At 42.1% G+C, this 27,165-nt stretch overlaps 1 protein-coding gene across 2 annotated transcripts in view; it reads right to left on the bottom strand.

The window, feature by feature from the left end:
• Positions 1-14,243: 14,243 nt before the first annotated feature.
• The window catches only part of LOC118388391 (cadherin-4-like), a 325,932-nt gene continuing 313,010 nt past the window's right edge, over positions 14,244-27,165 (bottom strand). For both annotated transcript variants that reach the window (XM_035777425.2, XM_052526700.1), the window contains exons 10-17: positions 24,827-25,012; positions 24,419-24,672; positions 20,752-20,894; positions 18,942-19,178; positions 16,699-16,932; positions 16,341-16,480; positions 15,964-16,128; positions 14,244-14,985 (exon numbers count right to left, since the gene is read on the bottom strand). In XM_035777425.2, coding sequence (XP_035633318.2) covers positions 14,779-14,985; positions 15,964-16,128; positions 16,341-16,480; positions 16,699-16,932; positions 18,942-19,178; positions 20,752-20,894; positions 24,419-24,672; positions 24,827-25,012 — 1,566 coding nt within the window. In that variant the 3' untranslated portion in view covers positions 14,244-14,778. The remainder of the gene's footprint in view (positions 14,986-15,963; positions 16,129-16,340; positions 16,481-16,698; positions 16,933-18,941; positions 19,179-20,751; positions 20,895-24,418; positions 24,673-24,826; positions 25,013-27,165) is intronic.

Below are 27,165 nucleotides of genomic sequence, written 5' to 3'. Positions count from 1 at the left end.
GCTGATCTGAGGCCTTGGATCCTCAGCAAGGAGAGTTATGACACTGCTAATTTGGCATCGTTATTTGGCTTGGAATTTAATATGTTGCTTTTTCCTCATCCATTCCTCCTCAGAAATCCACATTTCTGTGTTCCTGTCCCAATATTCCTCTTCTCCCGACTTTGTTTGCACCCCGACATAACACCCTCACATAATCATCCTGCTCACCTCAGAAATGTGTCTTCTCTGGACACCAAGATTTTTAGAGCATGAGCAGTGGCCACATACAGAAAAAAGACCCGCAAACTCAACTCTGTTCTACTAGGAAAACCTTCAGCTCTCCGCTTCTGTCGTCTCTCTCGCAGAACAATCTTCATGCCTAACTCCAGCTGTCCGCCTATGGTTTGGTTTAAACAGCACATCTATTTACCTAATGCCGATGGGAACTAATTTTGTGTAGCACAAAGTGTGATACCTCAAGAAATGCCGGCGGCCATTACAGAAGCCAAACGTGAGTTCTTCCCACTGTACTCTGGGCGCCAAAGATATGGATGTTGATTAAGGCAGCACCCCACACCTCTATGTTTCAGAGGGGTTGGGTTAAATGCGGAAAAAACATTTCAGTTGAATACATTCATTTGGACAACTGTCACGTTCGTTAGAATAACTGGAACAAAGCGCAGCGTGATCTGAGTTCTACATCTTTTATTACAATGTGAAACTCAAAGCAAAACAAAACAATAAAGAACAAATTAACCATGACGACAAATGCTGTGCTAACAGGCAACTAAACATAAACAATATCCCATAACCCACAGGTGGAAAAAATGCTACTTAAGTATGATCCCCAATTAGAGACAACGATTACCAGCTGCCTCTAATTAGGAATCATACACAAACCCCAAAATAGAAAATAAAACCTAGAATCCCACATAGAAAATATAAACCGGACCCCGGTGCGACGGTTAAAAGTTAACAACGGTTGAAATGAAGAAGAGGCTCAGTCCCAGAGAACCAGAGGTCAGGTTCATATGAGTTTTTACAGTTTGAATGAATAAGTCAAAGATCATGTAGCAGCTGACCTCCATCTCTATGAAGAGGAAGAACACCTATCCCTTATTTACAACAACTTATTTCTCCTATTTACATTCATGATTTTCATTGTTCCAGAGTGGGTTAACTTTGACTTTAGGGTCGTTGAGTATTTGGGTCAAGTGGAGTAGTGTACTCCACCCTGGAAATGCTATAATAAGCCCAGTGTTTGGCATTGGAATGGGTTCATAACCGCAGCTGAACCTGTGAAGTCTTGACTGGGATTAATAGCTTGTTGCCCTCTTTAATTTCTTCGAGATAGGGGGCGCTCTTTTAATTTTTGGATAAAAACGTTCCCGTTTTAAACAAGATATTTTGTCACGAAAAGATGTTCGACTATGCATGTAATTGACAGCTTTGGAAAGAAAAAACTCTGACGTTTCCGAAACTGCAAAGATATTATCTGTGAGTGACCCAGAACTAATGCTACAGGCGAAACCAAGATGAAGTTTCATACAGGAAATGCCAAATTCTGAAGGCGCTGTGTTCCAATGTCTCCTTATATGGCTGTGAATGCGCCAGGAATGAGCCTGCCCTTTGTGTTGTTTCTCCAAGGTGTCTGCAGCATTGTGACGTATTTGTAGGCATATCATTGGAAGATTGACCATAAGATACTACATTTACCAGGTGTCCGCCCGGTGTCCTGTGTCGAAATTATTGCGTAATCTTTAGGTCCATGCGCGTTCCATTTCTTCAGAAGAGAAAGTCAACTGCCACGATGGATTTATCGTCGATAGATATGTGAAAAACACCTTGAGGATTGATTCTAAACATCGGTTTGCCATGTTTCTGTCGATATTATGGAGTTAATTTGGAAAAAAGTTTGCGTTTTAATTACTTAATTTTCGTCTTTTTTCTTACCCAAACGTGATGAAGAAAACGGAGCGAATTGTCAACACAAATAATCTTTCAGGAAAAACGGAACATTTGCTATCTAACTGAGAGTCTCCTCATTGAAAACATCTGAAGTTCTTCAAAGGTAAATGATTTTATTTGAATGCTTTTCTGGTTTTTATGAAAATGTTGCATGCTGAATGTCAGGCATAATCCTATGCTAGGCTATCAATACTGTTACACAAATGCTTGTTTTGCTATGGTTGAGAAGCATATTTTTGAAAATCTGAGATGACAGTGTTGTTAACAAAAGGCTAAGCTTGAGAGCTAGCATATTGATTTCATTTCATTTGCGATTTTCATGAATAGTTAACGTTGCATTATGCTAATGAGCTTGTGGATAGATTTACACAATCCTGGTTACAGGTTTTTTTCGTAGCTAAACGTGACGCAGAAAATGGAGCGATTTGTCCTAAACAAATAATCTTTCAGGAAAAACTGAACATTTGCTATCTAACTGAGAGTCTCCTCATTGAAAACATCTGAAGTTCTTCAAAGGTACATTTTTTTTTTAATGCTTTTCTGGTTTTTGTGAAAATGTTGCCTGCTGAATGCTAACGCTAAATGCTACGCTAAATGCTACGCTTGCTATCAATACTGTTGCACAAATGCTTGTTTTGCTATGGTTGAGAAGCATATTTTGAAAATCTGAGATGACAGTGTTGTTAACAAAAGGCTAAGCTTGAGCGCTAGCATATTGATTTCATTTCATTTGCGATTTTCATGAATAGTTAACGTTGCGTTATGGTAATGGGCTTGAGGCTGTAGTCACGATCCCGGATCCGGGATGGCTCAACGCAAGAAGTTAATGTGTCTCATTCAGACTAGCCCACTGCTGCAGGCCACACACACATGCACGCGTGCATGCACAAACACACATACACTCAGTGGCGACCGTCATTCAGGGCAGGTGGGGCAGAGCCTGTTTGGGCTTGCCTGTTTTGCATGTTATTTTGGCATTAATACACGTCCGTATCAGTTTGTAACAATGTAAAAAATTATATATTTCATTGAGTTAATAAAGGCGCATACAAACATGGTCTCCTTTTTGTTTTCTTGAGTAAGGCAGCTCCAAAATGGTGGTAGGGGCAAGTCAGCAGAAAATATGGAGCATTGCGCCGTGATTGGCTCAGTGTTCTGTCACTCATGGGGACTTTACGCCACTGCCAAGTGTAAGAGGAGACATCGTCAATCTTCCAGAGGCCCATTCTCAGTAGAAAACACACAGATGAGCATTCTAACAACACCTTATTATGTTGCATAAAACCACCATTTGATGCAATAACAGCATTATAACATAATCTTGTCATTTTTGTTCTGACATTCCCCTATTTTGCGAGTCCTCTCAACTTAAAAGAAAATTACATGATTTAAAAACATTCATTCACATGTAGAAAATGCATAAAAGCAATAACTTATTGTATGGATTCATGCATAGGCTGCTATAGCACTGGCTCAGCCTCGTCCCAAGAAACTTTGCACTGTCTCCCATTTCAACCTATACACAGTCACCTGCACAAATCCATGAAGAAAAACAAAAGATGCACACAGTTCATGAGATTCAAAGCTATATCTTCATAGACAGTGCATGCAACAATGGAGTTTAACTTCTCTAGGGTAGGGGGCAGCATTTGGAATTTTGGATGAAAACCATGCCCAAATTAAACTGCCTTCTACTCAGGCCCAGAAGATGGGATATGCATGTAATTAGTAGATTTGTATAGACAACACTCTAAAGTTTCCAAAATGTTGGTGAGTATAACAGATCTCATTTGGCTGGCGAAAACCTGAGAAAAATCCATTCAGGAAGTAGGGTTTTTGTTGTTGTTTTAGTTTTCTATTCAATGCCATTACAGGATCCATTGACTTAGGACACAAATTGCAGTTCCTATGCCTTCCACTAGATGTTAACAGTCTTTAGAAATTGTGTTAGGCTTGTATTCTGAAAAACGAGGGAGTAAGAGCAGTCTGAATGAGTGGACCCTGCCGTGTCAAAGAGCTTTTTCATGCGCGCGACCGAGAGAGTGCCTTTCTTTTTTACCTTTTATATTGACCACGTTATTGTCCGGTTTAAATATTATCAATTATTTAGGCTAAAAACGGATATAAAGAGAGAATTTATCGAACAAAGGGAACATTTATTGAATAAATGAATGTCTTCCAAGTGCAAACATATGAAGATCATCAAAGCTATGTGATTAATTTGATCTCTATTTCTGATTTGTGTAACTCTTCTACTTGGCTGGTTACTGTTTGTAATGATTTGTCTTCTGGGCTATGTTCTCAAATAATTGTAAGGTATGCTTTCGCCGTAAATCATTTTTGAAATCTGACACCATGGCTGGATTCACAAGAAGTTCATCTTTAAACCAATGTAAAATAGTTGTATCTTTTCTGAATTTTTATAATGAGTATTTCTGTATTTGAATTTGGCGCTCTGCAATCTCACTGGAGGTTGGCCAGGTGGGACGCTAGCGTCCCATATACCCTAGAGAGGTTAATAAAATAAGTTTTAGCTATCTATCACACTCCAATGGACCAGTATGGTGGAAATAACTATTTCCATCCCAGAAACTAAAATTAGGACATCTTGTTGGATAAATCCAGGTAGTGACTCCTGGTTTAAGTAAAATGTATGCCTTGGTGCCTAATGAAGACCCAAGACAAGCATCATGATTCCACTACTTATAAGGCAACTCCTATCGTCTCTACGTGACATTAACACCATACCTGCTATAGTTCCTGAGCATTATCACTATCATCAAAAACATAATTTGGTAATGGAAATGAAATTAGGATCAGTTTCACTCTCCCCAATCACCAATCAATCCATCAGTTTTAAAAATGATTCAGTTTCCAAATCATAATCAAAACCCAATTAATTATCCAACCCAAATTTACAATGACATTGCTCAGTGATTTAAATTGGTCCTATCACTCAAAGTCAAAAACACATCAACATTGGCAGAATGTACATTTATGTTAACATCCAGTATAATTATCCTATAATTCTACTATTCATTTTCTTTTCACGATTATAATACAGATCAGTATCTTAATGCATCTTCATCTAAATTACTGTAATTCTTTATAATGTGTAGACCTCTACAATCAACCCGATACCCCAAAATAAACCATTTTAGACAAGTCTAAATCAATTTTGGGCATACTGTTGTCACGTTCTGAACTTTATTTCCTTTGTTTTTAAAATTGATTTTAGTATGGTCAGGGCGTGAGTTAGGTGGGCAGTCTGTTTGTTTTTCTATGTTTTGGGGTATTTCTATGTTTCGGCCTAGTATGGTTCTCAATCAGAGGCAGGTGTCATTAGTTGTCTCTGATTGAGAATCATACTTAGGTAGCCTGGGTTTCACTGTGTGTTTGTGGGTGATTGTTCCTGTCTTTGTGTTTGCACCAGATGGGACTGTTTTAGGTTTTCTCACGTTTGTTGTTTTTGTTAGTTATCTCATGTGTAGTTTCTTTATAAATTAAAGAACATGAATAACCACCACGCTGCATTTTGGTCCGCCTCTACTTCACCACAGGAAAACCCGTACAACTGTCAACATCATTGCAGAGCCACAGGATCAGGAAGTTAGACCAATAACCCATTGGGAGAAATCCCAACAATCGAGCAGACCTAATCTGGTGAGATTTGTATCAGAACAGAACAGAACAAACAACACAACAATACACACCTTCGCATATCACTCTACACTCCTACATATCATTCAAGGTGTGTAAACTTCAATCCAAAACCTCAGAGGACTGTTACCTCCCCCATTTTTACACATGACTCCCAATCCGAGTCATGTGTAAACAAAAACAACACTACTACTGGTCAGAAAATAAAACAAAATAATTTAAACAACAAAATCGAATTAGAATCCCTACCCTTAAGAACGTCATAAAGAAAATAATTGTACCCATACTGTCATAGTAAAATAAACTTAAGACAGCATACGCTTAGTTAAAGGCAATGACCTCTCCATCTTCCCGTTGGTTCAAATCACAAATATGGCTTAGAACTATAAACTTCATCATAATTAGCAATATTACAAATTACCTTCAAATTACCTCTCCAGTGAGGGTGATCAAACCACACTGGAAAGTCAAGTCAATACTGAAACAAAATAGTAGAAATACAAATGAGAAATGTGTATATTAAACTTAAACTAAATAAAAATGAGTAAGTCAGGTCTGAAAACGAATTGAAACTTTATTGAATGTCAAATACAAATCATTAAAACTAATATAAAAACACAACTATAATAACCTTGGCACACTCGCACACACACCCAGGCCGAGTGGGGAAAGGACCTCTCATCTGTGTAAACCAATAAATGAAAAGCCAATCACCATTTAAACAGCCACCTTTCACACCCATGCACACACAGACGCGGGCACGCACACACAGAATGCAAACCTACACTTCTGGATACTTTATTGCAGACCTACAAAGTATTCAGACCCTTTGTCTTTTACCACATTTTGTTACATTACAGCCTCATTCTAAAATGGATTAAATAGTTTTTTCCCCCTCATCAATCTACACACAATACCTCATAACAAAGAAAAAACATATTTTTGAATACTTTACATAAGTATTCAGAACCTTTACTCAGTACTTGATTACAGCCTCAAGTCTTCTTGGGTATGACGATACAAGCTTGGCACACCTGTATTTGGGGAGTTTCTTCCATTCTTCTCTGCTGTTCCTCTGAAAATCTGTCAGGTTGGAAGGGGAGCATCGTTGCTGCACAGCAATTTTCAGGTCTCTCCAGAGATGTTCGATCAGGTTCAAGTCTGGGCTCTGGCTGGGCCACGCAAGGACATTCAGAAACTTGTCCCAAAGCCAATTCTGCGTTGTCTTGGCTGTGTGCTTAGGGTCATTCTCCTTTTAGAAGATTAACCTGCGCCCCAGTATGAGGTCCTAAGTGCTCTGGAGCAGATTTTCAAGGATCTCTCTGTACTTTGCACCATTAATTTGACCCTCGATCCTGACTAGTCTCCCAGTCCCTACCACTGAAAAACATCCCCTCGGCATGATGCTTCCACCACCATGCTTCACCGGAGGGATGGTGCCAGGATTCCTCCAGATTTGACATTTAGGCCATAGAGTTCAATCTTTGTTTCATCAGACCAAAGAATTTAGTTTCTCATGGTATGAGAGTCCTTTTGATGCCTTTTGGCAAACTCCAAGCGGGCTGTCGAGTGGGTTTCGTCTGGCCACTCTAAATGCCTGGTTGGTGGAATGCTGCAGAGATGGTTGTCCTTCTGGAAGGTTCTCCCATCTCCACAGAGGAACTCTGGAGTTCTGGCAAAGTGACCATCGGGCCCTTGGTCACCTCCCTGACCAATGCCATTCTCCTCAGATTGTTCAGTTTGGCTGGGCAGTCAGTGCTAGGAAGAGTCTTGTTGGTTCCAAACTTCTTCCATTTAAGAATGATGGAGGCCACTGTGTTTTGGGAGACCTTCAATGCTGCAGAAATGTTTTGGTACCCTTCCCCAGATCTATGGACAATTCCTTTGACCTCATGGCTATCAACTGTGGGACCTTATATAGATATGTGTGTGCCTTTTGAAATCATGTCCAGTCAATTGAATTTACCCAAGGTGGACTCCAATCAAGTTGTAGAACCATCTCAAGAATGATTAACTTCTCTGGGATCGTTTGGGACCCTAGTGTCCCACCTCGCCAACAGCCAGTGAAATTGCAGGGCGCCAAATTCAAAACAACAGAAATCTCATAATTAAAATTCCTCAACCATACAAGTATTTTGCACCATTTTAAAGATAAACTTCTCGTTAATCCAACCACAGTGTCCGATTTCAAAAAGGGTTTTCGGCAAAAGCAGAACGTATCATTATGTTAGGTCAGCAACTAGTCACAGAAAGCATTCAGCCATTTTCCGAGTCACAAAAAGCAGAAATATAGATAAAATTATTCACTAACCTTTAACGATCTTCATCAGATGACACTCACAGGACTCAATATTACACAATACATGTATGTTTTGTTCGATCAAGTTCATATTTATATTCAAAAACCTCAGATTACATTGGCGCCATGTTCAGAAATGCCTCCAAAATATCCGGAGAAATTGCAGAGAGCCACATCAAATAACAGAAATACTCATCATAAACTTTGATGAAAGACACATGTCTACCATGCTTCTACACCTGCATTGCTTGCTATTTGGGGTTTTAGGCTGGGTTTCTGTACAGCACTTTGAGATATCAGCTGATGTACGAAGGGCTATATAAATATATTTGATTTGATTTGATACTGGCAAATCAATTTCCATCCTTGTCATATGAAGAGAAATTATAGATAAAACATATCGGTGCTCTTCGGCCATTGGACATTAACATTACACAACAAGTTTGAAATTGAAAATTCAACAGTGGGTGGTTTGGAAGGAATCAGTAGCTAACTGCAAGCTTTGCAAAGCAATTACTATTTTGCTTCCCCTGCTATTCGGTGGAGAGGGTGTGTAGTCCAAGTCTGGGTTTAAGGGTCTCTTTCCCAAGCTAAAAAGGATAAACATTCTCATGCACCACTATAGGCCAGAAAAGGTTGAATACATTGGCCATGCTGTCAATCCAGCATGACTTCTGTCGCGTTCAAAACAACCAGAAACTCGGAACTTGGAAATCTCAGACTTCAGTGAGCTCAAGACAACTGGGAACTCAGACAAAAACTAACTCCGCCTGGGAAAATAGGCTTTGAACATTCAACTCGGAATTCCAAGTCAGGAAATTGGGTCTCTTTCTAGAGCTCCGACCTGAAGATCACTGACGTCATGATTCAAGCTTGTTTTTTTACCGACTTCACAGTTGTCTTGAAAGCACCATAAATCCAGAAAATACCAGACTTTGATGACAAAGTTTCATGACAAAATTTGCCCACAAGACGGACCGCTGAGCCACATTCCTGTTCAAGTGAGCACAGCACAACGATGAGTCCAACAATGGCTTGTATGCTGCTGCATAATTTAAGTAATATGCCAGGGAAATACAGTGGGTAGAACAAGTATTTAATACACTGCCGATTTTGCAGGTTTTCCTTACTGCAGGTTTTCATGGGGAATCCAGATTTCTAATCGACTTTCCTGCAGATCCTACCGCTTCCACTGGATGTCACCAGTCTGTAGAAATCTGTGGAGGTTTTTCCTTTGTGTAATGAAGAAGTAGCACAGCTCAGAATGTGTGTCACTTCATGCGGACTGTTTGTTAGAGGTGCGTGACCAGAAAAGTAGCGTCAGTTTGTATTCCTCCTGTATTGAACACAGATCATCCCGTCTTCAATTTGATTGATTATTAACATTTAAAAATACCTAAAGTTGTATTACAAAAGTAGTTTGAAATGTTTTGGAAAAGTTTACAGGTAACTTTTGAGATATTTTGTAGTGACGTTGCGTAAGTTGGAAGCTGTGTTTTTCTGGATCAAACGCGCCAAATAAATAGACATTTTGGATATATATCGACAGAATTAATCTAACAAAATGACCATTTGTGATGTTTATGGGACATATTGGAGTGCCAACAAAATAAGCTCATCAAAGGTAAGGCATGAATTATATTTTTATTTCTGCTTTATGTGTCGTGCCTGCAGGGTTGAAATATGCTACTCTCTTTGTTTACTGTTGTGCTATCATCAGATAATAGCATCTTATGCTTTCGCCGAAAGCCTTTTTGAAATCTGACATGTTGGCTGGATTCACAACGAGTGTAGCTTTAATTTGGTATCCTACATGTGTCATTTAAATGAAAGTGTGATTTTTATAGTATTTTATTTGAATTTGGCGCTCTGCATTTTCCCTGGCTATTGGCCAAGTGGGACGATTGCGTCCCACCTATCCCAGAGAGGTTTTAAGTAAGTCAGCCATATCAGTTGTGTTTTTTTAAAGGCAGCAAATGAGGCTGAATGAACTGTTTTGCTGTCAGACAAGGCTCCACTGATAGCCAGGTGTAGCAGTGGTAAGGTTTCACTCCATGGTGCTGAAAAGAAAGCTCTGCTGTTGGGACAGCTAACAGTTTATGGGCACCGTTTGTCACTGTTATAGTGCAATTAATGTGTTGTGTTTAGGCTTTGCTGGCATGCATCTAAAAAATGTTTTTGAGTTTGCCCCACCAAGATTTACATGGTAAAATCGCCACTGTACATGGCTAAGTTTGTCTGACAGCTATGGAGACTCATCAGCCAAATGCAGTCATACCTACAGTACAGCAGGCACATAACCAGATAGGTTGACATGAATCTCCATCATGTTAATCGAATATCATTACACTTACACAGTTAATGCTAGTACATGTGTGCAGGCTGATGACTATTTATACTAATCACTTTGCTTCCAATCTAGTATTCATGTAAAACACTAGTCTGTATGCCTGTATTGAACCTGACAAATGGGAATGGAATTGAATGGACATAGAGGCCAGAGCAGATCTCAGACAAAAAATACACTTCACCCCAGGCCACATTAGCCCTGGATGAAGGCTTCTAAACCCTTCACTGCGCTCTGACAGGACCAGATAAGGCAATATTGGGAAGGGTAGATGCAGGAAGTCAGTTATTCAACAAGGTTGTTTGCATAAATACAGAGTTTTACACGTTGATGTGAACCCATCTGGTGCTCTGCACTCTGCTCTCTCTCCACCATTGCATTTCTCAACCCTTCAATTAGTAACCAGAGGTACATTAGACTGGGATGTGGACCGGACTGGACTTAGGGCTCTATTCAATCCATACAGCGGAAGTTCAGCGTTACAGCATGACTTACATTTAAAGGCAATGTTCCTGCGTTTGCGTAGACTGCATTCATGGTAAATGCTGCATTGGCTCAATCAGAAATTGCCTTTAAATATCTATTGCGCAATCTGTAGGGTTTCAGCGATACAGGTTGAATAGAGCCCTTACACTCTGAGTAGTAACATCAAATTGATTGTCCTGCTTTAATCTCATTCACGACCTGATCTTTAAATAGCAGGAGTGCTCCGCTGTGTCAGCACAACAGACCCGGTAAACAAGTCCCTCCCATGGTGCTGCTCGCACCGAAGCAGCCCCATCAGCACTAAATTGTAAACAGCAAATTATCCGGGCACCACCAAAACCCGTCAGAGTCATTCTCAGATTGGATTGTTCCCACTGCCAACCCAAGAGACTAGGGCCTTTATGGACAGGAAATGAAAAGAGCTGGGCTGAATGCATTTGAAAACGAGAACTTTATTTACAATACATAAGGGGCTGGCTGCTGGCCAACTACTAAGCTCTTGCTTAGTATACACCATTTAACAACAAGTCACCTCAACTTGGCTTTTCTTTCTCTTTATCAAGCAATGCAGAGCCACAAGAACTGCTTGTCAATACACTGAGCATACAAAACATGAAGAACACCAGCTCTTTCCATGACATTGACTGACCAGGTGAATCTAGGTAAAAGCTATGATCCCTTATTGATGTCACTTGTTAAATTTGTTTTAAGCCTTAAGATAATTGAGACATATATTGTGTATGTGTGCCATATATTGTGTATGTGTGTATGTGTGCCATGTGTGAATGGGCAAGACAAAATATTTAAGTGCCTTTGAATGGGATATGATAGTAGGTGCCAGGCTTATCTGTTTGTGTCAGAAACTGCAATGCTTCTGGGCCTAACACTTTCCCATGTGTATCAAGAATGGGGGGTTCTTAATGTTTGGGATATATTGAGGTAGCATAACCCTTGAAGAAACACTAAAGTAACTCTCCTTTTTCATCATCATCATCTGCAACTCCTCCAACTATTGATTTGTTTCACAACTGCCACCAGTTTGATGCCAAAACAATGACATAATATATATAAAAAAGGTTATAAAAGAAAGCATATTCCATACTGAAACCCTCAACTGTAACACCAACGGTAATTCACTAAATTGATGGCTTATGTTTAGGATAATGTTTTACAGTTTTGTCATTACATTTTCTATTTAAAAATAATCTTATTCAATGATTTCATATATTTTACATGTGATAAGAACACAAAGAGGATCACCTGTGACATTCTGAAGCATATTTCATGATCGGTTACATAAAATCCTTGAAAGCTACCAAAATTCTGGTAGTTTACTGGTAAACTTAGAAAGTTTCCAGTAATATCCCTTTGCAACCCTAGATGTGAGTCACCATGCACTGCGAATAAAAGTATTCTGTATTATATAGAAGGATTCCTTATTATATAGAAAGCTTGAATATTTAATCTCCTTAATGCCAGGCTTCTTTCTTAAGTGTAGAGATTAACTGTAGAATCAAAGCACACCTCATTATCAGCCACAGTATGTAGCATGCTCCCAAAGCCTATCAGCACAGCTCTCTCTCTCTCTCGTAACAAGAGTTGGGTCTGAGTGAACCTGGGTCTAACCCCCCCCCCTTTTTAAACAACCCTTTTTTAAAGAATACAATATAACATCCCTTTGTAGGTTCTGCTCTGTCCATCCTCTCAGGTCTCTGAAGTACCCATATACAGTAGCTCTGATCTTTTCACTGTAGGCTGCATCCTTTTAGCCCATATCTCTCCCCCCTTTTTCTCCCCTCTCTCTGGGTGTCTTATTGAAGGCGCTCTATATAATGAGATTTAGGTCCTGGGGATTAATGGTGTGGCTAATTGATAGACACAGCTGGGGAGGATTAAAACCCTTCCATTCCCCCACCGCTTTTTGGGGCCTCAGCTGATTAATTGAAATCACAGGGATGGACACAAATATACGTTTTTACCCTGCAGAGTATTCCTTCCACTCTTTGCTTTGCAATGTACAAAATGCTAGAACCGTGAGGGAGAAGGGCCCTTGACGTTCACATTAAAACACAGAGGTCATCACCTTCAGTTAATCAATCAACTTCAAGGAAAAGGTCGTCACTGTGTCTATTCCTTCTCCTAGCCCTCCAACACAAAGTCTGGATTCAATCCGTATCGCGGGAGATCCTTGCTAAAATGTTAAGGTAATTCCCGATTGATCAGTAATATGTAGTTAACGGATTTATTAACGGAGGAAGCCATTTCTGATTTCATACTTCTGTCAGAAGCAATCGGGCCTGAATGTTACGGGCATGGGTAGGGTTCAGGCTTAAAATTCATGCCGATGCAGAGCTCAAGAAGGTTAGAGTGAAGCCCACTGATGGTTGAACATGAACTAGGTAGTAGTAAGTAAGTTGCAACATTTTTAAAACATGTCTCATTTATTTTCTTAAGCACATATCCAGTATCTAGATGAATGAAGAAAATGATTCAGATACACTTAATAATAGAACAACTATCAGCAGACATGGCTGTTTAACCCTTTCACAGTCCCAAGTCCAGAGGCAGACAGAAAGGCGTTCGTCAAAGACACAAGAGAAGAGGGAGGGCTGCATTTGACATATAAAAAAAACAGGATTATAACAAAACTGTCTTAATTCTTAAAAAACAACCCCCCAAAAAATGAAAGAATAGAAAAGATAAACTGAAACAAACGTACAGCATCTTGACAAAGTTGAGAAAAGAAACACACACACACATTGAAAATAGCTGTTCCAAAACATCTTTCAGCCTATTGAAGAGCTAGCTGGAGCAGCAACTTTTTTTAAATGAATACTTAAAAAATAGGTATCGTACAGCATGTTGTTTTTTGAATGTCTTTTTACAGAGTATATTCACATTCTCACCACATAAGAATAAGTGCGTTAAGTAAAACATAAAAAATAAAATAATTCATGCATCTCTCAATAGTTTTGTTGACCTAAAAATGGGAATGTTCAAGGCCAGAAAAATCCTTCTAATGCTTCTTTATCAGTGCATTCTTTCCAAGCCATTTCAAGTCTTACTGTGTTATACTATCTCACTATTCAGATCATGCCTACATAAGCTTTACAGTGTGGAAAGCAACACAAAACCGTACAGGGCAGGCAAGCATCTGAGCGTATAGGCTCCTGGACTCATGAGTTCACAGAGGAAAGGCAGGCATTCTCTGTTTGTTAGAAACCCCCCTCAGTTTTAAAAACAGACACACATACACACATCCAATGTCAGTGTTGTGTTGACCGGATGATGGTTGGGTAAGTCTTCAATCAGCCCAGTGATGTATCAGGTATCACTGACAGAGGGTTGCTTTAGTAGTAGTTCTCCAAAAGGAGTATAACTGATCTTAACCTACAGCCAGCCCTATTTGTGTGGTTCTCTCGTCTGTGTTGCTGCTGGGTACAGCAGTTCTTGTGACATCAGAGAGCAGAGGAGAGGGACTCATATGAAGGTTGGGGGGGTGGCGGAGGTTACAAGGGAGTGTGCCGCTCGAAACTTCTCCAATGGCAACCAACCCTGAGATAGCAGGAGTCCGATACAAAACACACCACAAAGGCACTTTATAAAATGACAGTGCTTCTGTTCTAAGGAAATTCAAGTTGAGAGAGAGAAAGAGTGTCTTTCTGTACATTGTGTTCAGCGTTAAGCCAAAAGGAGATGAGTTTATCATTTTCCTTTTCATCATCCAAGCCAAACGAGCGTCAGCACTCCTGTCTCTCAGAAGTGTCTCGCATCCCCAGATAGCTCGACGTCCAGTAGAGTGAGAAACAAAACACACTAAAAACTTGCCACTAAAAAAAGCCAGAATAGAGTAGCAGCAGAACCTGGTGAGGTCACAGGCCGTCAGCTAGAACACTCTCTTAGGTTCCGTCCTCTCCTCACTGGTCTACTATGGGAGTATCTCATGTGGTACTGCTTGGGCCCTGCCTGTGGTTTCGAGGAGCATCTGACCCCAATCCCTCCCCCCGAACCCACTCCGTACCCCACCCACACCCCTCTCTCAGTCGTCCTCTCCCCCGCCGTAGAGGTCTGCCAGCTTCTTGAAGCGGGGGCCCCAGTCGTTGAGGTAGTCGTAGTCCTGGTCTCCTGAGCTAGAGGAGTTGAGGGAGCTGACAGAGCCGGCCGTGGAGCCACTGCCCTCATAGTCAAACACCAGCAGGGAGTCATAGGGCGGGGCCGTGGGGTCGTTGTCCGCCGCCCTCAGACCCTGAGAGAGAGAGAGACAGAGAGGCTTAGTTAACACTGAGGAGAGAAAGGCAATAGTGATTATACTGATGGCATGCTTGTTGCTAAGTTTGGTATGAACTGTGGTGCTACTGTGATTGTTATGAACTGTGGTGTTACTGTGAATGTTATGAACTGTGGTGCTACTGGGATTGTTATGAACTGTGGTGCTACTGTGATTGTTATGAACTGTGGTGTTACTGTGGTTGTTATGAACTGTGGTGCTACTGGGATTGTTATGAACTGTGGTGCTACTGGGATTGTTATGAACTGTGGTGCTACTGTGAATGTTATGAACTGTGGTGTTACTGTGGTTGTTATGAACTGTGGTGCTACTGGGATTGTTATGAACTGTGGTGCTACTGTGATTGTTATGAACTGTGGTGTTACTGTGAATGTTATGAACTGTGGTGCTACTGGGATTGTTATGAACTGTGTGTGTGTGTGGGTGCTACTATGATTGTTATGAACTGTGGTGTTACTGTGAATGTTATGAATTGTGGTGCTACTGGGATTGTTATGAACTGTGGTGTTACTGTGGTTGTTATGAACTGTGGTGCTACTGTGATTGTTATGAACTGTGGTGCTACTGTGATTGTTATGAACTGTGGTGTTACTGTGAATGTTATGAACTGTGGTTGTTATGAACTGTGGTGCTACTGTGATTGTTATGAACTGTGGTGCTACTGTGATTGTTATGAACTGTGGTGTTACTGTGAATGTTATGAACTGTGGTTGTTATGAACTGTGGTGCTACTGTGATTGTTATGTACTGTGGTGCTACTGTGATTGTTATGAACTGTGGTGTTACTGTGAATGTTGTGAACTGTGGTTGTTATGAACTGTGCTGTTATGAACTATGCTGTTACTGTGATTGCTCCTTGGTATAGAAACTCAAACATTAGAACACTTAAATAGTCTTTTGAGATAAATTACTTCTGATGTCTAATAGTTAACATACGTCGTTTATGAAGTCTCCGATGTCTCCAGGGTGGGGCAGGCTGGGTCTGACGGGGTACTGGGACTCAGCAATGATGGGCCTCTCGTCCACCCTGCGCACCCCCACTGGTTTACTGATTATGTGCTCCACAGACTCAGGCTGCTGCAGCTGGCTCAGGTCATAGTCCTGCAACACAGAGCAAGGAAGGAGACTCAGTGGGACTGTAAAAATGACTGAGGAAGTGTCTGAGTGCAATCACAGTTATTAAATATGCCATCTTCATCATCATCATCATCATCATCATCGTTGTCATCGTCATCATCATCACCGCCATCATCTCTATGGCTGCGTTGTTAGATGAAGCCTTGCTCTGCATGTGTAATGAGTATAACACTGACCTGGTCCTCCTCTCCTCCTCCCTCCTCGTCGTACTTCAGAATGTTGTCTCTGACGTCGTCCTCTGGGTCGATCAGCAGGGGCTTGGCCTGACGCTCCTTCTCCCTGCGCTTCATCCACATCACAAACACTAGCACCAGGACTGCAACATATAACACACACCACAATACAACACAGACAGAGGAGTGAACAGGGATAATACAGAGGTGGTGTGTGTAATGTACATGATGTACATGTAATGTACATGATATACAGTACCTAGTAGTATGATTATACAGACAATGACACCTACAACACAGGTGTGTGTGTGTGTGTGTGTGTGCGTGCATGTGTGTGTTTACAAGTATGTATCATACTCACTAAGCAGTATGATGATGCAGATGAGTATGGCTATGATGGCTCCGGTCCCCAATCCGGCAGCAGCCACAGCTCCGGTGGTAGTACAGTCTCCGTTGTCATCACACGGACACACCTTGACCTTTATAATGGACCTGTTAGAGAGGGGCGGGTTACCGGAGTCCGACACGATGATGGGAACATCATACACCTCTGCATCCAGGTAGGGAATCCTCAGTCTCAACTGGGCATAGTCACCTGCACATAGTCACACAGACACAATGTCCAGTCACTGCTAGAAGCATATAGCAGTGGTGTAGATATAAACAGTTGACCACTCCAGAGTTTTACTGTAGTCATCTGTGGCCATGTGAGCAGTACTGGCAGAGATACAGTACATGCAAATACATACAGAATAATACACAAGTAGTCACTGTAGCGAAATAAACACGCAGGCAGGCACACATCTGCAGCACAATATCTCCAATCATATTTCCAACTAAAACAACAGTATATTTCCAACGAAATACTCCCAACTAAAACAACAGTATCGGACTGCCAACAGAAAGGGGGTTATACATCAACATGCACAGATGACATCTTGTCTATCAGGGCAGGGAGATGAATGGATGTGATCTGTCACAAAGCACACAAGTCATACGTCAACATGAGACAGAGACATTTACTCTCTAGGAGAATGGTGACATATAAGAGCTCCTTTATACCACAGGCCATCAGCCTGAGACCACACCATGTCACCTGTTACACAGAAGCAAACGCACAGGGAGCCAGCATCCACACACACACATCAGACAAGATTTAGACAATATAAATCAACAGCATTTACATTTGAACATTTCAGTCATTTAGCAGATGCTCTTTTCGAGAGTGACTTACAGTTAGTGCATTCATCTTAAGATAGATAGGTGGGACAACCACATAGGATGAGACTCCCGAGTGGCACAGCGGTCTAAGGCACTGCATCTCAGTGGTTCGAGTTCAGGCTGTATCACAACATGCCTTGATTGGGAGTCCCAAAGGGCGGCGCACAATTAGCCCAGCGTCGTCCGGGTTTGGCCGTCATTGTAAACAAGAATTTGATCTTAACTGACTTGCCTAGTTAAATAAAGGTAAGAATAATTGACACTACCGTTCAAAGTTTGGGGTCACTTTTGAAAGAAAAGCTACATACATTTTGTCCATTAAAATAACATCAAATTGATCAGAAATACATTGCAGATATTGTTAATGTTGTGACTGACTATTGTAGCTGGAAAGGGATGATTTTTTATGGAGTAGCTACATAGTCACACAGAGGCCCATTATCAGCAACCATCACTCCTGTGTACCAATGGCATGTTGTGTTAGCTAATCCAAGTTTATCATTTTAAAAATCTAATTGATCATTAGAAAACCCTTTTGTAATTATGTTAGCACAGATGAAAACTGTCATTCCGATTAAAGAAGCAATAAAACTGGACTTCTTTAGACTAGTTGAGTATCTGGTGCATCAGCATTTGTGGGTTTGATTACAGGCTCAAAATGGCCAGAAACAGAACTTTCTTCTGAAACTCATCAGTCTTTTCTTGTTCTGAGAAATTAAGACTGGCAGCTTCATTAAATAGTACCTGCAAAACACCAGTCTCAACGTCAACAGTGAAGAGGCGACTTCGGGATGCTGGCCTTCTTGGCAGAATTGCAAAGAAAAAGCCATATCTCAGATGGGAACACAGGAACTCTGCCCAGAAGGCCAGCATCCCGAAGTTGCCTCTTCACTGTTGACGTTGAGACTGGTGCTTTGGGGGTACTATTTAATGAAGCTGCCCGTTGAGGACTTGTGAGGCGTCTGTTTCTCAAACTAGACACTCTAGTGTATTTGTCCTCTTGCTCAGGGGCCTCCCACTCCTCTTTCTATTCTGGTTAGAGTCAGTTTGCACTGTTCTGTGAAGGGAGTAGTACACAGCGTTGTACGAGATCTTCAGTTTCTTGGCAATTTCTCACATGGAATAGCCTTCATTTCTCAGGACAAGAATAGACTGACGAGTTTCAGAAGAAAGTTCTTTGTTTCTGGCCATTTTGATCCTGTAATCGAACCCACAAGTGCTCAAGCTCCAGATACTCTACTAGTTTAAAGAAGACCTGTTTTATTGCTTCTTTAATCAGTACAACAGTTTTCAGCTGTGCTAATATAATTGCAAGTAGAGAAGTTGGACTACAGAATTTGAACAATGACACACTACACCTCTAGCGGAGATCCCATGTCTTACCGCTGATCCGGGAGATGGTCCAGTTGCGTCGGATGCTGGGGGGGTAGGAGGGCAGCTCAAACACAAAGGGCCCCACATGGGGGTCAGCGTCGGCATCGGAGGCTGTGATGTTGACCTTGGAGTGGGGATTGGCGCGTTCACACAACTGGGCCTCCTTGGGCATCATCACCGGAGCATTGTCATTCACATCTATCAGATGGATCTGCAGAGTACCTGTTCCACTGGCCGGGGGAGAACCTGACAGGGGGGTGCGAGGGGAGAGAAAGAGGGGGGAGACATGGGAGGAGATAAGGAAGAAGGGGAGAAAGGAAGAGAGAGACAAATTCAATCAATTTGAGGACGACAGAAACTTCATGCATATACACAGCACAGCTTCAGGAAGTTGGGGTGCTCACCCCAAAACATCTTCCCGCTGCCATATAATATACCGTGTCTAAAAATCACTTGAGGTCAATTGAATTTCATTTGGAGGGGAGAAATAGAATGAAAATAGAAGAGAGCAAAGGGACAGAGGGAAGGGAAATGAGGAAGAAACAGAGAAAGAGAAAAACGAGGGAGCTGAGAGAATATTGAGAGAGGGTTTGAGAGTGATGGAAGAATACAGCATGCATTTGTTCTAAAAGCTCCCACTGATGACAGCCATAATAAATGAAACCGCACATAAATATTTCACTCTGCGTGAGTCGGGAGCTCAGCACTCTCAGAGGACACATGAAACGACTCTACTGGAAAGCACCACATATCTCCCTTACACAGGGACTGTTGTTAAAATGCACTGAGGTGACACACACCCTAACCTACAATATATTATGACAACAAACACACCATAATCTACAATATACCGTGACAACAAACACACCCTAACCTACAGTCTATGAGAAAAGACTACTATAACTTTGTATAGCCAACTGATTATCATGGAGTATTTAAGCAATAAGGCCCGCGTTGTGTCGTGCCCAAGAAGAGCCCTTAGCCGCAGTATATTGACCATATTCCACAAACCCCTGAAGTGCCGTATTGCTATTATAAACTGTTTACCAACATAATTAGAGCAGTAAAATAAATGTGGTATACAGTCTGATATACCATGGCTGTCAATCAGCATTCAGGGCTCGAACCACCCAGTTTATAATTTCTGCTAAGTAACTGATGCTGCTCTGTCTGCATGAATGGAGTTCACCCAAGCTCATCACACTGAGGAGATCCATCTCTGTATTCTATTACAAAGTAAAGCAGTGCATGAGCTACAGATACTTTATGTAAAGGTCTATTGCCTCAGCACAGTAGAGTACACCATTGACTGCTTGTCTGTTGTGATTGGTTCAGTGCTTTGTTGAGCTCCTTCCTTAGTGGAGCAGAATGAATAAAAGCAAAATTAAATTAAAGTAGAATATATCCTCATGTAGACTGGTGTCTGGAATCAATAGGCAATCAACAGCTTGTTTGCCTAAATTCTGTGCACTCGAGGGCAGCACACCTCATTCCCTCAAACCAATCTTTAATATCTCTGTGGTACAACACCACCTGTGCCCTCTCTCTCAAACACAGAGAGTAAGCACCTCTATTTGAAATGGGGCGATTGGTTTTAGAGTACTTCACCGATCACTACAGCAGCTTCGACAGCACTCACCTGTGGCACATTTAGACAGATATTTCACTCCTCTCCACAGTACACAAGGGATGCATTTAGCAGGCAACATACACACTGATGCGGTACGCACACACACGTACACACAGGAGGACAGACAGACACAAACACACCACACACACAGAATTACCACATGCACACACACTCACTTACCAGACTTACCATTGTCGGCAGCCAGGAAGGTGGCCTCATAGATGTTGTTCCTGACGTACATAGACTCCCTGTCCAGCACAGCCATTGTGGTGATCTGACCATTGGTCCTGTTGATCCTCAGCCAGTTAGCGGGGTCAGACAGCTTGGAGTACCTGCAGACACAGTAGAAACTATTACAACATATATAATCCCATAGTGATAATGCCTTAATATATACTTCAGTACAAATAGAAGTAGAATTGGCAAATACCCTGTATCTAATCTGAACTTTTCCTGTAGTCCACAATCAGCTCCTTTGTCTTGCTCACATTGAGGGAGAGGTTGTTGTCCTGGCACCACACTGCCAGTTCTCTGACCTCCTCTCTATAGGCCATCTCATCCTTGTCGGTGATCAGACCTACCACTGTTGTGTTGTCAGCAAACTTAATGATGATGTTGAGTCGTGTTTGGCCACGCAGTCGTGGGTGAACAGGGACTACAGGAGGGGACTAAGTACACACCCCTGAGGAGCCCCAGTGTTATGGATCAGCGTGGCAGACGTGTTGTTGCCTACTCTTACCACCTGGTGGCGGCCCGTCAGGAAGTCCAGGATCCAGTTGCAGAGGGAGGTGTTAAGTCCCAGAGTCCTTAGCTTAGTGATGAACTTCGTGGGCACTATGGTGTTGAACACTGAGCTGTAGTCGATGAACAGCATTCTCACATAGGTGTTCCTTTGTCCATGTGAGAAAGGGAGGTGTGGAGTGCGATTGAGATTGCGTCATCAGGAAGCAGTATGGTATTCTTGCAGCTTGGTTGACAGCTAACAACAAATTAAGAGCAATTTGCACAAACTAATGAGTATGTAAGTAGAGGTACAGGAGCTTACTTTCATGCAGGTAACACTGCCACATGAATTCAAAAGTACAGGTCTATATTTGTCTCCATAAATCAATGTAAATCAATGTGATTACTCAGTTAAAAGGCGTTTGTCACAGTGTGGAGAGATGGAAAGATACATTACATGACAAAAAGTATGTGGACAGCCGCTCGACGGACAGCTCATTCCATTAGCATGGGTATTAAATGGAGTTGGTCTCCCCTTTGCTGCTATACGAGCCTTTCCACTAGATGTTGAAACATTGCTGCGGGGACTTGCTTCCATTCAGTCACAAGACCATTACTGAGGATGGGCACTGATGTTGGGTGATTAGGCCTGGCTCGCAGTTGGTGTTCCAATTCATCCCAAAGGTGTTCGATGGGGTTGAGGTCAGAGCTGTGTGCAGGCCAGTCAAGTTCTTCCACACCGATCTCGACAAACCATTTCTGTATGGACCTAGCTTTGTGATTGGTGGAATTGTCATGCTGAAACATGAAATGGCCTTCCTCAAACTATTGGCACAAAGTTGGACGCACAATCGTCTGGAATGTCATTGAATGCTGTAGCGTTAAGATTTCCTTTCACTGGAAATAAGGGGCCTAGCCCGAACCATGAACTATAGCCCTAGACCATTATTACTCATCCACCAAACTTTACAATTGTCACTATGCATTCGGGCAGGTAGCGTTCTCCTGGCATTCGCCAAACCCAGATTCGTCCGTCTGACTGCCAGATGGTGAAGCGTGATTCATCAGTACAGATAACGTGTTTCCACTGCTCCAGATTCCAATGGTGGCGAGCTTTAAACCACTCCAGCCGATGCTTGGCACTGCCCATGGTGATCTTAGGCTTGTGTGCGGCTGCTCAACCATGGAAACCCATTTCATGAAGCTCCAAAAACGAACAGTTTTTGTGTTGACATTGCTTCCAGAGGCAGTTTGGAACTCGGTAGTAAGTGTTGCAACCAAGGACAGACGATTTTTACACTTCAGCACTTGGGGGTCCCGTTCTATGAGCTTCTGTGGCCTCTCACTTCACAATAACAGCACTTACAGTTGACCGGGGCAGCTCAAGCAGGGCAGGAATTTGGTGGCATCCTACAGTATGACAGTGCCACGTTGAAAGTCAGTAAGGCCATTCTACTGCCATTGTTTGTCTATGGAGATTGCATGGCGGTGTGCTACATTTTATACACCTGACAGCAACGGGTGTGGCTGAAACAGCCGAATCCACTAATTTGATGGAGTGTCCACATACTTTGTGTATATATAGTGCAAATATAGAGACAGAGGTATAGAGGTATAGAGAGATCAGATGCCTGGTGGGAAGTTTGATGATGCTGCTGATGATTATGATGAGTCTAATTAGAGAACACGCTGGAGGATGACACAGGTTAGCGAGTGCCAACGAGATGTCTGGGAGATTATGGCAGCAAGGCAACTAAATCTATCTCCCGCTAATGAAACACACTCTGCCACATTTAGACTCCTGCAACCATGGAAATCCTGCACTCCAAGGGATGGAGGGAGGTAAAGACAGATACATACATACCAATTTTTCAATTTGGTGTTCCTTTACTACTAGGATATCAACAACAGAATAGATGGCAAAATAACATGAGAGTTAGAGAGAGTCATGACAACAGACTTGGATGTCAGTTTGGATTTGGTGTCCCTTGACAGGTGAAACAGAGGTCTCTAGTTGGCATGAGAGGCCCTGTCATCTCTTCCCATGCCACGGTGGCACCCCAGGGGCACTCAAGCCTCTCTCTGACACCCAGCACCCAGCTGGCAGAGGCTGGCACAGGGAGAAGGACACACAGCTGGTGAGGAAGATCTATGATCCATCTACGCATGCCACTACTTCCCTCTAGTCTGAAAGTGAAATCAGCTGGCAAATCAGACCCTGTCCAACTCTTTCTTCTCTCTACTCTCCTCTTCCTTCCCGTCTAGATGAGTGAGAACGAAGGGAGGAGGAGTCATGGGGCAGGAGAAAGGAAGGAGGAGTCTCTTCTGGTGCACACACACACTGTAGATCCTCACGTCATCTGTCGGGCAAGGTCACTAAAGTCAATCAACCAGTGGAGATTAGGCTGTCCAAACATGAACTGCCTGTCTGCTCCCACGACATCTCTGGAGAAGAAAGGAGCGCTGACCTCTCATCAATAAAGGAGAAAGAAAGAGACTGAGAAAGTGAAAGGATTGAGTTAGAGAGAGAGGGAGGTGAGAGAAAAAGAGGAGTTCTGTGGCTCTAAGAAGACAAAATAACAGTGAAAGAGTAAGTTTGCACGAGGGAGTCCATTTATGAGAAGAACTGGTGTTTTTAGAGTTTATTTGTTTGCCTGCACCGCATCAATTCTCTAACATTTCCAGATTGCCTCTGTACTGGTGTTAGGCTGAATTTAGAGTGGAATTGATTGGTGCAGAATCTGGGGATGGAGTGGCTGGAGTTGCTCAGTGACCTTTGACCCGGTGAGTATGTGGGAGTTCTCTCCAGGGAGACCCACTGGGTCGATTTAGAGACAGCACCATGCCCCAGTGCCAAACCACTCAGGGAGTATGGCCCCGGATGCAAGAAATAGAGGGATCGATGAGGAGAGAGATGGAGAGAAACAGGGGTAGAGAAAGAAAGTGTGGCTGGACACACAGTCCAGCTCATTACGATTGAACCTTTTATCTCTTGTCGCTAGGCAACAGGAATTTATTGGACCTTGGTTTTGTGAGCGGTTCAGTTAGGGAAGGCAGTGTTTCAGCCTCACGAGAGAGCAAATCCAAGCAAAATACTATCAGCATCTATTCTAAAACAGTGAACATTCAGTACCTGACAGTTTGCTGGATGAAGAGGTCAGGGTCTTGGGCAGCAAACACGGTGAGTGTGGTGCCTGCAGGGACACCCTCCTCAAAACGGATGGACTTGGGGTTGATGGGGAAGACAGGGGATTCGTTGACGTCCTGTACGGAGATGGTGACCCCCGCTGAAGACTGGAGAGAAGACTGGATCCCACTGGCCAGGGGGGCCTTGTTAGAGACTATCACAGTCAGCATGAAGGCCCTGTTCTGCTCATAGTCCACCGGCTGGAGGGAGAGAAGGGTGGGGGAGTAAGATGTGAGGAGGGAGGTTGAGAACGAGAAAAGGCAAAGTTAAATTAAATAACTCAAATGCACCCATATCAATATGGAACCAAAGCACTCGGAGTTGTTTATGTAAAACAGTAAATGAGTCCCCTACCTTGACCACAGTGACCATGCCGTCGTTGTTGACAGGGTTGGTGCGGATGAGGAAGTGACCCTGGGGGTCTCCGCTGGCGATGCGGTACTGGGCAGCCCAGTTAGGGCTGTGTGGCTGATCCCTGTCAATCACTGTCAGGTTGGCCATCACCACATTCACACTGTTCTCTGGGACCTCTCCCGAAAACTACAGACAGAGAGAGGGTGTGAGGGAGGGAGGGAGGGAGTAAGTGAGATATTTGTATGAATTTGGATAATAGACACACTGTTTTCATTACAGCCATTCTGTTCCTTATACTGCTGAATGTCCGTGTGGAAATATTTATTTAAACCAATGGATTTGTTCAATTAAGTGTTTATACATTTACATTTAATTCTGCACATTTACCAATTAAGCAGTTAAATAAGTAATGCAATTAAATAGATTGCATGGACCATCTTTGGGTAACGATCTTCATTATATTCCAATCTAAAACTATTCAGTCTCACTAAATGATAGAGGAAACTCAGCAGAAACAGCATACACAAAAACCTACTGTACAGGAATCTAGCCCAACTGACATCGCAAAGTTACATTCTGCAGCAGTCTCTTTATTAATCAAGAAACACAAACACACAACACATACTGTACACACACACACAGCTGTCATTGTCAGACAATAATCTGTGTTTCCTCTTGTGATGCGTTAACTGGTTTATGGTGTGTGACTGCCAGCCACTTGGCTGCTAGCTGTTTGTAATAGTTTTCCTACTGAGAGAGATGTGCTTACATAAACGCTTGGTATGCTTTATCCAAAAAGCTTTATTGAAATCTGACACGCCAGGTGGTTTAACAACAAGCTAAGCTATATTTTGCTATATTGTACTTGTGATTTCATGAAAATTAAAAATTGAGCTTTAATTTGAATGTGGCGCTCTGCAATTCAGCGGTGGTTGACGAAAATGATCCCGCTAACGGGATGGGTGCATCAAGAAGTCTGATAAGCAGCCAGAGACAAACAGATCCAGAAGGGAACAGTGGTTACTAGTTAGGGAACTGGAGCTCCCAACATGGGCTCATAAAGGCAAGAGGATAAAAGTGCATAGTTAAATCAGAATGCTTTAGTAAACTCCAATTCAGGTTGAATTGGAATGGAATCCATCTAGTTCAAAATTGAATAGACCCCAACCACTGAACTGCTTTTAACCACAGAGTTGGACACTGAATTGAGAAGAACTGAATAATATAAGAATTGAGCCTGGAAAAAGAGAGCACTGCTGTTTCAGAGTGTAGTATTGCATTATGTTTCCCCTTTCTCACAAGAGGATCAGCAACTCAACATGAATCTATGGGCTCTTTTAATGTTCTCAATAGAAGCATAGTATTGGTTGAAAACAACAACAGGAACAAAAAGGCAATAATGTTAGCAAGAATTGTGAATAAAAATGCCCTTAAAAACATCTCTTGAAATTCTTCTCTCTGAGTAGAATGGTGCACAGTTAAATGTGTTTTAATGGTTATTATATCCTCCTTGTGATGGTAAAGGAGCCCGAGGCATTGGCAACACCAACACACTTAATTTCTGTTTTCCACGTCACACAAGTGCCACATGCAGTGGTACGTCTACTATCACTGATAGACAAACTTAGTGTTGTGCCAACAATCATGCCACTAACTGTCCTTCAGTAATACGTTTCAGTAAATCTAGTCTGTTAGACACAGAAGTTCTACAGGTAAACCAGGAATAGCATGAAATCAAGGCATACTGGAATATATCTGGCTGAGATTTGAACATATGAACCTACAGACCACAGCTCCAAACACTCACCATTATGGATGTGAATTGAAAATGTCGACAGGATTATGGAGTTTAGTTTGAGTGTAATGCACTTGATTAGATCACACCACCATAACACTAGAAGAGAGAGATTATACAGTCGTTGAATGCAGCCTAATGAGTTGTGGCAAGTACCATTGTCTTTTTGTTTTTCACATAATGATGAACATCACACTCATATTCATGCCCATGTTCTGAAATGAATAAAACATTTGTCTTTTTTCAAATTAGAAGCAATATATCTGCTTGGTTTACGCCCCCGCAAGCAATTTTACTTAATTAGTGTGCTTATGTTTTCTCTCCATCTCCACATGAGAGATGCACATTCTTTCCTGTGTCTGTCATACACAAATAATTACTGAACTGCTCCAAGTGGAGTTTGCTGTGTGGGAAGAGAAGAAAAGTGGTTGACAAACAAAACAACAGAGAATCTTCTAGGAAAATGGAGTGTGTTTGTTTCTGTCTGTGTATGTGTGTGCCGCGAGTAAAGCTGTGTGTGTGTGTCATACACAGCAGTAAGACA

Source organism: Oncorhynchus keta, chromosome 10 (genome assembly GCF_023373465.1).
Source record: "Oncorhynchus keta strain PuntledgeMale-10-30-2019 chromosome 10, Oket_V2, whole genome shotgun sequence".
Taxonomy (NCBI): domain Eukaryota; kingdom Metazoa; phylum Chordata; class Actinopteri; order Salmoniformes; family Salmonidae; genus Oncorhynchus; species Oncorhynchus keta.
Note: the sequence above shows the minus strand (reverse complement) of the source record. Positions and strands in the feature narration are given on the sequence as shown.